At 42.2% G+C, this 13,242-nt stretch overlaps 1 protein-coding gene across 2 annotated transcripts in view; it reads left to right on the top strand.

The window, feature by feature from the left end:
• RFX4 (regulatory factor X4) overlaps nt 1–10,004 on the top strand; it is a 66,114-nt gene extending 56,110 nt beyond the window's left edge. Inside the window, exons 16-18 of one of the 2 annotated variants that reach the window (XM_075856072.1) lie at nt 837–948; nt 1,475–1,613; nt 6,488–10,004. In XM_075856072.1, coding sequence (XP_075712187.1) covers nt 837–948; nt 1,475–1,613; nt 6,488–6,757 — 521 coding nt within the window. In that variant the 3' untranslated portion in view covers nt 6,758–10,004. Of the gene's footprint in view, nt 1–788; nt 949–1,474; nt 1,614–6,487 lie in introns of both variants that reach the window. The other variant, XM_075856071.1, reaches the window with a different exon arrangement.
• Nucleotides 10,005–13,242: the final 3,238 nt, after the last annotated feature.

Genomic DNA, 13,242 nt, shown 5'->3' with positions numbered 1-13,242 from the left:
ATTGAAATCAATGGTGATGCAAATGAACCTATGGCTTCCATTTGTTTCAGTTTGGATTCCGTTCATGGGTTCCCCTGATGGAACGCTCCGACGGAACCAATGAACGGAGTCCCGACGCAGATGTGAACGAAGCTTTAGAGTGATAGGAAAACTCAATTGTTGTCCATTAAATGAGTCCATGCCAGGACTGGGATGAGTCGAAGGCAGAGATAATGGACGGACATAGTAGGGTAGCCGGCCAGCTTTGCATTAGGAACTGAACATGTGTGGAGGGAATAGTTGTGGAAGGCAATGGAGCGTAAATATTAGGGCTCGCACACGACCATTGGTTTCTTTAGTGTCCGATACTTCTTTTTTTTTTTGCGTATAGAAAGTTGAACCATTCATTTTTATGGGGCCATAAACACATCCGTGTTCTTTGCGGATCCGTGTGTCCATTCCACAAATTATAGAACAGGTCCTATTCCTGTCTGTGTTTACAGTCCGTCTTACCCATTCTAATGTATCGGTCTGCAAAGAAAAACGGACAGCACACAGAAGCCACTAGGATCCGTGTTTTACACTCCGCAAAACGGAAATGGTCGAGTACATGATGCCATATAAAGAGCAATAATAGGGATTGGTGGGAAGGGCCACAGTGTAATACATTTTTTAAGCTATCATGCAGAATGCCAGAGAAGTGGACTCATTCTGAAACCCCTGCCTTGGGCACCAAAAGAGCTTGTCCCGCCCATGCTTAGTCCTTACGGTTCCCAGAGAAAACACACCCATTACTTTCCTTTTTGCAGGTGCAATGCAGTCATATACATGGTCACTGACGTATACTGTCACTACAGCTGCCAATGGACCAGGAGAGAATACCCAGCAGTTACCCTGTATGAGAAGTCCACACATGTCCTCATCTGTAACACATCGAATACCTGTCTATCCACACCGAGAGGAGCATGGGTAAGCTGAATATGAAAATGAAAAAAAAAAACATCACTATAATTTTCAGATTATTATTATTATCAGTGAGAATTTATATTTAGTTAGCTGAATACTAAAAGCTCAACTCAAAAAGAGGACCTGTCAACTCTCCTGATATGACTGTTCTAGAAGTGCTGTTCCTCTGTTACTCCTCCTGGAAAAGTATTAATAAATTGACAACTGGGTCTTACCAATCCTTGTACCAATTAGGCATTTCCCTACACACTCCGAAACTGTCCAATCAGTGCTGGACACAACCCACTGACAAGGGAATTGGTACTCCCAGTTGTCAATTTATTCATACATTTCCTGGAGGAATAACAGAGGAATGGCACAACACTTAGTTCTAAGGAAGAGATGCTCCAGCATTGTTATTTCATGGGGACTACAAGTATTTACTAAAACGGAAATGTCCGGAGAATCGACCGGTCCTCATTAATAGTTACGAGTTAGACTAGTACTAAAAGTTCTTCTTGTATGAATTACAATCTATTTTTTTCCCCAGATACACAGGGAGTTATAATTATGGAACCTACAGCAATCAGAGTCCACATCAAATTGCATCGCAATATACATCTCTACCACATGAAACTGGGATTACCACACCACTTCATTATACAGCGTATCACAGAAGCCCGTCCCAGGTTGGTACCTGTTGACTCACTTGATATAGTATTAATACCATGCATGGTGCAATACCACTTGGGCTCTAGTGTTCATTGTATCTTACAGCCTAGAGAATTTTAAAATATTCTGTCATGATGTCCTAAATTAATAAAGTGGATCTTGGAGGACCCATCATGTCCAAGCACTACACAACCAGCCCTGTTATTGTAATGGGCACTGCACGGACATTAAGCATCTTCTGCCAGGTTCCCTAGCAGAAAGGGTTGTCTAGAGATTACCCCTTAAAGTGGGTGGAATTCTGAAAACCTTTTTGGGGGCTACAGTATTGGAACCCACACATCCTTTCTGCATTCTTGGTATAGACTGTGCAGCAGGATGTGTTTTTTATGGCAGTTGTAGTTAATAGACTAATACTTTCTTCCATAAAAATGGAGTACAAGCCCTTCACCCAGAAACCTAGGAGTAAAGGTACTTTTACACCGGCACATTTTGGCCGGTGAAACGAGCACCGATTAGCGAGACAGCTTGTTGATTGGCAGTCGTTTGCTCCTTTCACAAGAAGATATTAGGGGGACGAGCGCTCATTACTCCGATCGCTCGTCCCCATACATTTGTGTCATGTCGGCAGCACGTCTCAGGGAGATGTGCTGCCGACAACAATAATATTTTGCACTTATAAAACGATACAATTACCAGATCAACGGATTTACACTGGCCGACAATCGGCCGGTGCAGCGAACACCGATCAACGAGACGTCGTTGATCAGCACTCATTTGCTCCTGTCACAGGGATCTATGTATAGGGACTCGTTACTCATACATTATCATCATGTCGGCAGCGCGTCTCCCTATTTACACAGGGAGATGTGCTGCCAACAACGATAATATTATTTTTTTTTTAAACGATACGATCAGAAGATGATCGAGCGTTTGCTCGTTCATCTGCTGATCGCTGCCCTATTTACACATAATTGATAATTGGCCAGTGTAAAAGGACCTTAAAGAGGCTCTGTCACCAGATTTTGCAACCCCTATCTCCTATTGCAGCAGATCGGCGCTGCAATGTAGATAAGAGTAACGTTTTTTGTTTTTTTAAAACGAGCATTTTTGGCCAAGTTATGACCATTTTTATATTTATGTAAATGAGGCTTTCTAAAGTACAACTGGGCGTGTTTAAAGTAAAAGTACAACTGGGCGTGTATTGTGTTCGTTACATTTACTTATTTTACTAGCTGGGCGTTGTGTATAGAAGTATCATCCACTTCTCTTCACAACGCCCAGCTTCTGGCAGTGCAGACACAGCCGTGTTCTCGAGAGATCACGCTGTGACGTCACTCACTTCCTGCCCCAGGTCCTGCATCGTGTCGGACGAGCGAGGACACATCGGCACCAGAGGCTACAGTTGATTCTGCAGCAGCATCAGCGTTTGCAGGTAAGTCGATGTAGCTACTTACCTGCAAACGCTGATGCTGCTGCAGAATCAACTGTAGCCTCTGGTGCCGATGTGGCCGACACGATGCAGGACCTGGGGCAGGAAGTGAGTGACGTCACAGCGTGATCTCTCGAGAACACGCTGTGTCTGCACTGCCAGAAGCTGGGCGTTGTGTAGAGAAGTGGCTGATACTTCTATACACAACGCCCAGCTAGTAAAAGAAGTAAAAACGCCCCGATGTAACGAACACAATACACGCCCAGATGTTACACACAATACACGCCCCGATGTACGCACATAATACACGCCCAGTTGTACTTTTACTTTAAACACGCCCAGTTGTACTTTTGCAAGCCTCATTTACATAAATATAAAAATGGTCATAACTTGGCCAAAAATGCTAGTTTTTCAAAAAACAAAACGTTACTCTTATCTCCATTGCAGCGCCGATCTGCTGTAATAGGAGATAGGGGTTGCAAAATCTTTAAAGAGGCTCTGTCACCAGATTATAAATGCCCTATCTCCTACCTAATCTGATCGGCGCTGTAATGTAGATAACAACAGTGGTTTTTATTTTGAAAAACGATCATTTTTTAGCAAGTTATGAACAATTTTAGATTTATTCAAATTAGTTTCTTAATGCCCAACTGGGCGTTTTTTAACTTTTGACCAAGTGGGCATTGTAAAAAGAAGTGTATGACGCTGACCAATCAGCGTCATACACTTCTCTTTATTCATTTCCATCTGTACTCACGGCACAGTGTGATCTTGCGAGATCACGCTGTGCTGTCACATACACCCACAGTAACTTTACCGAAGTGTCATGAGAGTGAATAGATATTGCCTCCAGCCAGGGCACGATGTCTATTCACACTGCCCACCATAACGGTAACGTTTCTGTGGGAATTACTCACACAGCACAGCGTGATCTCGCGAGATCACACTGTGCTGTCGTTCACACCGTGATCTCGTGAGATGACGCTGTGCTGTGAGTAAGTCCCACAGAAACGTTACCGAAGTGTCGGGAGTGTGAATAGACATCACATCCTGGCTGGAGGCAATGTCTATTCACTGTCAAGACACTTTGGTAAAGTTACTGTGGGTGTATGTGACAGTACAGCGTGAGATCATGCTGTGCTGTGAGTACAGATGGAAATGAATGAAGAGAATCGTATGACGCTGATTGGTCAGCCTCATACGCTTCTCTTTACAACGCCCACTTGGTCAAAAGTAAAAAAACGCCCAGTTGGGCATTAACAAACGAATTTGCATAAATTTAAAATTGTTCATAACTTGCTAAAAAATTATCGTTTTTCAAAATAAAAACCACTGTTGTTATCTACATTACAGCGCCGATCAGATTAGGTAGGAGATAGGGCATTTATAATCTGGTGACAGAGCCTCTCTAACAAAGGAGCTGTAAACCGAGTCTTATCTGTCTGTATAGTGTTGCTATCAGCCTTACCTAGACCTCCAGAGGTATAATAGAGCTATCATTTGTAATTAAATCCCTGTCCTTTAATGACAATGAGATGACCCTGCTGACTGTATCCCAGTCTACACAGCAAAGCTAATAAAGTGAACATCAGAAAACAGGAAATGTCAGCATATATGTGTTCTCTACTGGCCAATATTTTAGAATTGATATGAATAGTCACAAATATATTTAACATTTTCTGATGATACATTCCCTCTTATGAACTCCATAAGCCTGTTGACATTTACCCCCCAATTCCACTTGCAGCAAGGGGTTAACACACTTTGCTAGCTTAGTGCTTATAGCCCCACAAAAATGGTAATTTCCTGTCAAGAATAGCACAACAAGTATCGCCTTCATCATCTACAAAGATCACTGGTCACAGATCAGACATATCCTTCATTAAACCGGATGCTCAGTGTGAGAGGTGACAGAGGCAGCAACATGCCAACATCTGTCCAGATGGCATGGTTTGTAAGGATTGAATAGAAAGTTCATTGGAGAGTTGGTCAGACGCATGCCAGCAACACGGTCTTAAAACATTGTCTTTCAATGGTCTCTTCACTAAAGCGAGAGGAAAAGAAAAGTAATGAGTCACTTTCAATTAGCTGACCCATGATGATAAAACTTTCCATCTTCCCGTCATAATAGAATTTATTATACAACACAAGTTACTGACAGTCTGTATTATTTTTAGAATATATTTTTTGTCCTTTAAACTTGTGACATTCACAGCTGCAGCCGAGAAGACGGAAAAATAAAACATCTCTGTGCTGTTGTCTATTTTTCACAATCCTCCAGATTGTAGATTAGTAGCAAGGCTCTCAAGCCGAAGACAAGTGACATATTCACAATGGTCACAGCTTATGTTAAGGGTATGGAGTCCTGATCTGGTTAGTAATGAGTGTAGCCGTTCTGTCAAATATAAACTAATTTTAAATAAATGTATGAAAACAAATTTTTTTGTGTTTTTTTCCTCTATTTTATTGCTGACCTGTAATATCTGTAGGGCAAGAAATTATATAGTGAACTCCCAGTATGGGGCAAGTGTATGAGATGGGACAATATGAATTAATGCTCGGTGAGCCGGGCTGGTTTTAGTGGGTGTCATACTGGGCAATACCTTGGGGTCTGAATAACCCCCCAAAAAATTCTGCTCTACTGTCAGTTACGTTGGTCAGGTAGATACAATTATCAGGCAGAGTCCTACTTTGCTTGTCGTCCGGAACAATATTTTCTATAAAAAGAAAAGAAAGTTGGGGCGGCCTGGAACATGTCAATTTATTGGCTGGTTTCGGAAAGTCCCTTTTCATATGCCATCTCTTTTTAGCCAAGTTCCCCAATGTTTGTTGAAGCCAAGAGCCTGGTAAGGTGAAGCTTTGGACACTGAAAGGCATTCCGATGGTATTGAGGATTTCATTTTCAATAGGCCTGCAGACCCCGTCATTTTCATCCATTTTGGGGCTAGTTGGGGGGCTCCCAGTAAAGTTACTGCCCAAAATCACCTCGTTGGAGGTGGCCAACAACATGGCCTCCATGTTAGTAAAATTATTTTACTTTTACTCCATCCCATGATGGTCCTGAATTTCTATACATCCAGGTACCTAAAAATAGTCCCACACCAGAGATATTTGATGACCTAGAATTTTCAGGGTCCAAATGCCAATGGTTGTGGTACCAGATGTAATATTTTATACAATTTTATCTACCATAACAGGGCTTTGATTTACTAATTTAGGAACTTCATGCCAATTCCACAGATACCAGACTAAAGGAATTTCCCTAAATATGATGGTTTTTTACCAATGGTTCGGTTCTAATCTACATTGACCTAGATTGGCCAAAAAAGTCTACATTGTATATCGAGATTATCAGGTTCCCAATGAACTGTAGGCATGTCATGTGAAAATTTAATTTTCCAATTCTGATCCTTTTTAATACAACATCAAATATTAATTATTTTTCTCTTTTATTTTTTGTAGTATCCATTCAACAGCCAAACACGGATGGATCCTTGCCTCATGACCAGTACTCCTAGACTTCATCCAAGCCAGGTGACACCACGATGGCAAGAAGTAGCATCAAGCAACTCTTGTTATTCTAGTCCAACAATGCACTCTACCAGATATGGAAGCTCTACCGACATGTACACATCTCTGGCTACAAGACATAACTCTGACTATGAACACATGCAGCATTTTCCTGGCTTTGCCTACATAAATGGAGAAGCTAGCACGGGGTGGGCTAAATGAAGACTCCGGCTTGGAAATTTTTGAACTTTTAAGACTTTTTTTCCCCAAGATTCTATGAAAAGGATTAATTTGCCACAGCTTTCAAAAACATTGGACGTGTACAGAGGACAAAAAAAAAACTTCTTGTAGCAAAAGAGAATTTATTGATACTGTAGAGCACTATGTGGGGCCAATTGGTGCCTTTTATATGTTAATAATTTCCATTTATTTGACCATGTTTGGTGCCAGTTCCAGACAGTAATTTTCCGTTCTAACATTGGACAACCACTGTTTTGTATTTATTTTACAATATACATAGTACCACAGTTGTGTTCAGACGCAGCCGGTCAAACAAGACAGGTGCCTAAGGAAGCATGAAGGACAGCAGAGCAGTATCCACGTGGGTCTGTCCTTGGTGTCATTAACTCTTTATCTTCATATATGTCCATACTAAAGCGATCAGAGGGCACTTATAATAATTTGCCTAGGACGCCAGAAATGAATGTCCGGCCTTATTAGCATAGTACTATTTACCATGGTTTAACCCTGAACTGTATCTAGTTTAGATCTATGTTCCTGCATCTTTCAGTAACATTTTGGAAAAATACAGTAAAATATACAGAAAAAATATTTGTTTAACAGTCTGTTTATGAGAATACACAAAAACATACCCAATGTCCACAGACGGTGGAGACATCCATTCCATGGGCTATTCCAGTATGCTGCTATACAGTGGCATATGTAGGCAGTCGTATATAGTTTTGCCTGCACCCACTGCAAAAATGTAGTTTGTTCCCCTAGCCCAGTTTCTAATTACCCCGGGGGAGGCAGTGGCTTTTTAGCACCCCCTTAGGCAAATATATGTATGATTTCTTCTAGAGCAGGGGTCACTTTTATTACGATCAGTGACAAATGGCCACCGGGAGGCTTCAGAATGTAGCATTGGACTCAAAGAGAGTTTTGGATGTAACCCATTCCCTTCCGTATGCCATGCAACTATGAAACTAGAAACTAGTGATGTCTTGGAGGTTGAGGGTCACCATGATAAGAACTAATGAAGCCTACATGAGGTGTTAGAAGCACTAGCTGCCTGCATGTGGAGAAGGGCATAACTAAGGGGGGGGAGGGCGGGGGTTGTAGTAACACTCGGCCCCTGTTTGCGGGCATTTAGGAGGATAGTAGCACTGTAAAAAGCATGTCATAGTTGTGGGAGAATTGGCACGACAAATCTTGCATTGGGGAGCACCGAATTACGCCTCTGCTTGTGAATATTGTTGGCTTCAAGAAAATGGCTGCCTCTGTCATCAATTGGCATCTATTGTTGGAACAAACAAATAAAAGGATAAAAGCGCCACATTCAGCATACGATATGATAGCAATAAACTTCGGGTCACAATTAGTGCATCTTTAACATCTGCTCCCCCTACAGTTATGCCCCTGTTGCTATATAGTTCACTGTAAATCCATGTAGCATCAATTAAAGGGGTTTTCCAAGAATCATAAATTATCACCTATTCGCAGGATAGGTGATAATTTTCTGATCGCTGGGGACCCCAATGCTGATAACGGGGGTCCTGAACCCCCAGAGCCTCCACTCTGCTCGACCGCAGTAAGGACATTTAATGGAGCGGCGATCAAGCAATCACGCTGCCGCTCTATTCAAAGTCTATGGACATAACGGAAACAGTCGAGTACAGCGCTCGACTGTTTCATCATTCTTATAGACAGTGAATGGAGCGACGGGGGCATGCTCGACTGCCGCTCCATTCTAGCACCTCCTCATTGTGAGGAGTGCAGTGAGTAGGATCTAAGGGTTCGGTACCCCCGTTCTCACAATCGGTGGCGGTCCCAGCGATTAGAATCTTATCACCTATTATGCTATGGATGGATGATAGTTTATGATTTTGGGAAGATCCCTTTAAAAAAATCTTTTGGGACTGGTTTTCTTTCATTGTGCTGGATCTGATGTCTTACTGTGTGTTGTTGTTGCTAAAGACACTAACAGCATAATTGCCAAAATTTCTATAACCAGCTTATATATCGAACAAAAAAAAAACCTCAAGATGCACTAATGATTTGGGCCGGTAAAAACAAGGTGACCAGGAAAATATCCCAATGGTGAATTACAAGTATTTGATTAAATATGAGCCCACCCATCCTTCTGATGTCTCAAATGATTTCCATAGTGTTCTCCAGGATATGCCCTCAGCCTGTCATTACTGTCTATATGTGGCTACCCATTAAATATCCTCCCCACAGTAAAAATTGGGAAAATTAAAATCCAAAATATTCTTTGATGCATTCAGTAATTCTTTTTTTGATACTCTTAGGCCTTATTCACACGAACGTGTTAGACGTCCGTGTGACGGCCGTTGAAACAACAGCCGTCACACGGACCTATATAATTCAATGTGGCCGTTCACAAGACCGTTGTTTCAACAGACCGCGTGAAGGGTCCACGAGAAAATAGGACATGTCCTATTTTTTCACACTTCACGCATCCCGCCATAGACTCTAGTCTATGGGGGATGCGTGATGTCGCGTTTCGCAGCGCAGGCCTCGGATGCACCTTGGACGTGGAAAACGGTCGTTTTTCACATCCGACATGCGCAACGCCCGTGTGAATCTAGCCTAAGGCAGTAGACTTCATACTGTGCCCTGCTTGGAATTGTAGTTTTAAACAACTGGGTCCAATGCCCAAAGGGATCAGACTTTCACAAACTTGTAATGGCAAACAATGCTTCACCGTAATATGTTAAACTTTATGTGGATCCTTTTTTGTTTACCTGACGGTTTACGTCCAAACCACCGGTGTGTTCATCAAGTTGTTGGTGTGCCCATCTTCATTCTGGAATCAAATTGGTCCTTAGATGTAATGGTCTACGTTGGGTAAATTCAACATTTCCAGGTATGGGTGAAGTAAATGAGGTTCCCGGGTGTTATCAGTCATTTTATTCATTTACAAGTGACCCTGATAAGATTCTTCCTTCCAAAAATAATAAATGTACAAGTCAACAAGCATCAATACATTTACTGCAAAACAGAAGTTCCCAGAATGCCCTGGGTGAGGTCAGCATAGTATGGGGACAAAACGGTACAAAATAATATTGGTCGTTTGGTTAATAGAGCCTAATAAAGAGCACAGTGGACTCATAGTAGGACACCACAGGATAGGTCATAAACAGCTGTTCGGTGGGGGTCCGACAGCTGGGACCCCACCGATCCCGTGAACAAGCTTACCTTGTTGTCCCTGTGAGCAATATATGAATGGAGCGGTACTGCGCATGCTCAGCCACCGCTCCATTCATTTCTAAGGGGCAGCCGAAGATAACTCTTGGCAGCCCCATAGAAATGAATGGAACGGTGGCCGAGCATGCGCAGTACCGCTCAATTTATATGAGGCTCTAGGGATCGGTGTGGGTCTCAGCGGTCGAACCCCCACCGATCAGCTATTTATCACCTATCCTGTTGATAGGTGATAAATATTGATTATGGTAAAACCCCTTTAAAGTTGTATTTCAATTGGTTGTTGCAGGTGCTCCAACTTTTGTCTGCCGTATTTTTAGACATAAGGTCTATAATGTCTAATGATAAAATACCGAAGTAAGTTTTGGTAACTGAAGATGATTGACTGGTGTGTACAGGGTGCGATGGAGGTGGGTGGCAGCATTTTGGCACATGTACAATATACAAACCTGCACTTTCAATTTAAGTATGTGGGGGTGCCATTTCAAAGGCTAGACGCTCCCCTGGGTGTGAACTTGCCATGTCTGGAACACATAGCCCAAGTTTTCCATTCATGGTCACTTATAGTGCTTAAAGAACCTGTTTGCTTTCCTGACATGCCTGTTTTACAAAATATTTGTATTCCCTATAAAGTAACAATTCTGGAGCATCTTTTCTTAGAACTTTACATTGTGTCGTTCCTCTGTTGTTTCTCCTGGAAATGTATGAATAAACTCACAACTGGGGGTTGCTATTCCCCTTGTCAATAGGATGTGTCTCAGAACAGTATGACACTCTCAGCCCTGATTGGACAGAGTGAGACTTTGTAGAGACACGTCCCATTGACAACGGGAAAGGTAACATCCAGTTGTCAATTTATTCATACATTTCCAGGAGGAATAACAGAGGAAAAGATGCTCCAAAAGTGTTATTTTATGGGGAATGCAAGCATTTACTAAAACAGATGTGTTAGAAAAGCTTACAGATACTTTTTAATTGTTATTTTTTTTATGTTTGATACCGCTTCAAAACTTCCCGAATTTGGTTTTAATAGTGAAGACATATGACACTAACCTTCACGATATAATGTGTATCAGCAAAGAAAACCAGTGCCTTGAGAGAATTGCAATGCTGTGTTAGTGTACGCACGTGGATTGTATCGTGTGTAATTGTAGCGTTGTAGAGTTTGTTTCTCTAGTAGATACATTAACATAAATATTTTACGAAACGCACTGAGGAAATAAAGTGGACTTATTACCCTATGGGTAAGACACTAATAAATGGTTTATATAACGTCTCAGCAATTTGTAGATAATATATTGCCGGCAGCGAGTGTAATAACCGTGCACGCTGCAAATGGAAATATTCATATTATTTGTACAGCTGTAAAGCGAGTGGCCGCGCCAATAAACAGTTTTACTGGAAATATACGTTTTACTGTTCTAATGTTTTGCGTGTACGTTTTTTAATTGTTACTAGTTACTGAGGTTGAGAAAAGTAAAAGCCCCTCAAGCCTTAGGCCCCACGCACATGACTGTAGATTTAGTCCGTAATTACGGACCCGTTCGTTTCTATGGCCGACGGACACCGTTGCGTATATTTACGGGGCAGGTGTCCGTGCTGTAGAAACCTTCCGTAAAAAATAGGAAATGTCTTATTTTTTTATTTTACGGACTGTGCTCCCATACTTTATAATGGGAGCACGATTTGCAAATGTGGACGACTCTCCACGGCCACCCATATTTGCAGACCGTGATTACGGGCACGGTCATGTGCATGGGGCCTTACATAAAATGTATAACATTGACCCAGAAGAAGGACAAACACATTAGTTGAGCAATGTGCCAATTAACTCTCAAAGGAGAAACAGTCCGGTCAATCGTTAAAGTACCAATTAGCAAAGTATTTCTTAGGGCTCATCCACACGCTGCGCGGAATTGCCGCGTTTTTTTCCGTCTGGAATTTCAAATGAAAAAAACGCAGCAGAATGCAGTAGCATCATGGTGGATTTAACAAATCTCATCCACACCCTGCGTAAAAAACGCAGAGCAGAAATTGACCTATTTTTCAGACCGCAGCTTGTCAATTCCTGCTGCGGAAAGTGGACAGAATTGCTGCGTTTTTGTCGCCATCTCCTTGCATTGGGAAAAACGCAGCAATTTACGCACCATTTCCTGCTGTAAAAAACGCAGAAAATGGTGCGTTTTTGCCTCAGCGGAATATCTGCGTTTTCCAACGGAATTGCTGCAGAAATTTTTTACAGCAATTCCGTTGTGTGGACAAGCCCTTAGACAGTGCAGATTGTGCATGCATTTTTTAACCCAAAACCAGATTTGAATCCAAGAGAGGCGACACTTTAAAGAGGCTCTGTCACCAGATTTTGCAGCCCCTATCTGCTATTGCAGCAGATCGGCGCTGCAATGTAGATTACAGTAACGTTTTTATTTTTTAAAAACGAGCATTTTTGGCCAAGTTATGACCATTTTTGTATTTATGCAAATGAGGCTTGCAAAAGTCCAAGTGGGTGTGTTTAAAAGTAAAAGTCCAAGTGGGCGTGTATTATGTGCGTACATCGGGGCGTTTTTAATACTTTTACTAGCTGGGCGCTCTGACGAGAAGTATCATCCACTTCTCTTCAGAACGCCCAGCTTCTGCCAGATCACGCTGTGACGTCACTCACAGGTCCTGCATCGTGTCGGACACATCGGCACCAGAGGCTTCAGTTGATTCTGCAGCAGCCTCGGCGTTAGCAGGTAAGTCAATGTAGCTACTTACCTGCAAACGCTGATGCTGCTGCAGAATCAACTGAAGCCTCTGGTGCCGATGTGTCCTCGCTCGTCTGACACGATGCAGGACCTGTGAGTGACGACACAGCGTGATCAGGCAGAAGCTGGGCGTTCTGAAGAGAAGTGGATGTTACTTCTCATCAGAGCGCCCAGCTAGTAAAAGTATTAAACACGCCCCGATGTACGCACATAATACACGCCTAGTTGTACTTTTACTTTTAAACACACCCACTTGGACTTTTGCAAGCCTCATTTGCATAACTACAAAAATGGTCATAACTTGGCCAAAAATGCTCGTTTTTTTAAAAATAAAAACGTTACTGTAATCTACATTGCAGCGCCGATCTGCTGCAATAGCAGATAGGGGTTGCAAAATCTGGTGACAGAGCCTCTTTAAGGCCTTCCTTTGACCTTGTTTACAGATTTGATTTGATGCAGATTTTGCATGTATTTTTTCATGCCAAAACCAGGACCGGAACCTAAACAGAAGAAATA

This window comes from Rhinoderma darwinii, chromosome 3 (assembly GCF_050947455.1).
Source record: "Rhinoderma darwinii isolate aRhiDar2 chromosome 3, aRhiDar2.hap1, whole genome shotgun sequence".
Classification (NCBI taxonomy): Eukaryota; Metazoa; Chordata; class Amphibia; order Anura; family Rhinodermatidae; genus Rhinoderma; species Rhinoderma darwinii.
Note: the sequence above shows the minus strand (reverse complement) of the source record. Positions and strands in the feature narration are given on the sequence as shown.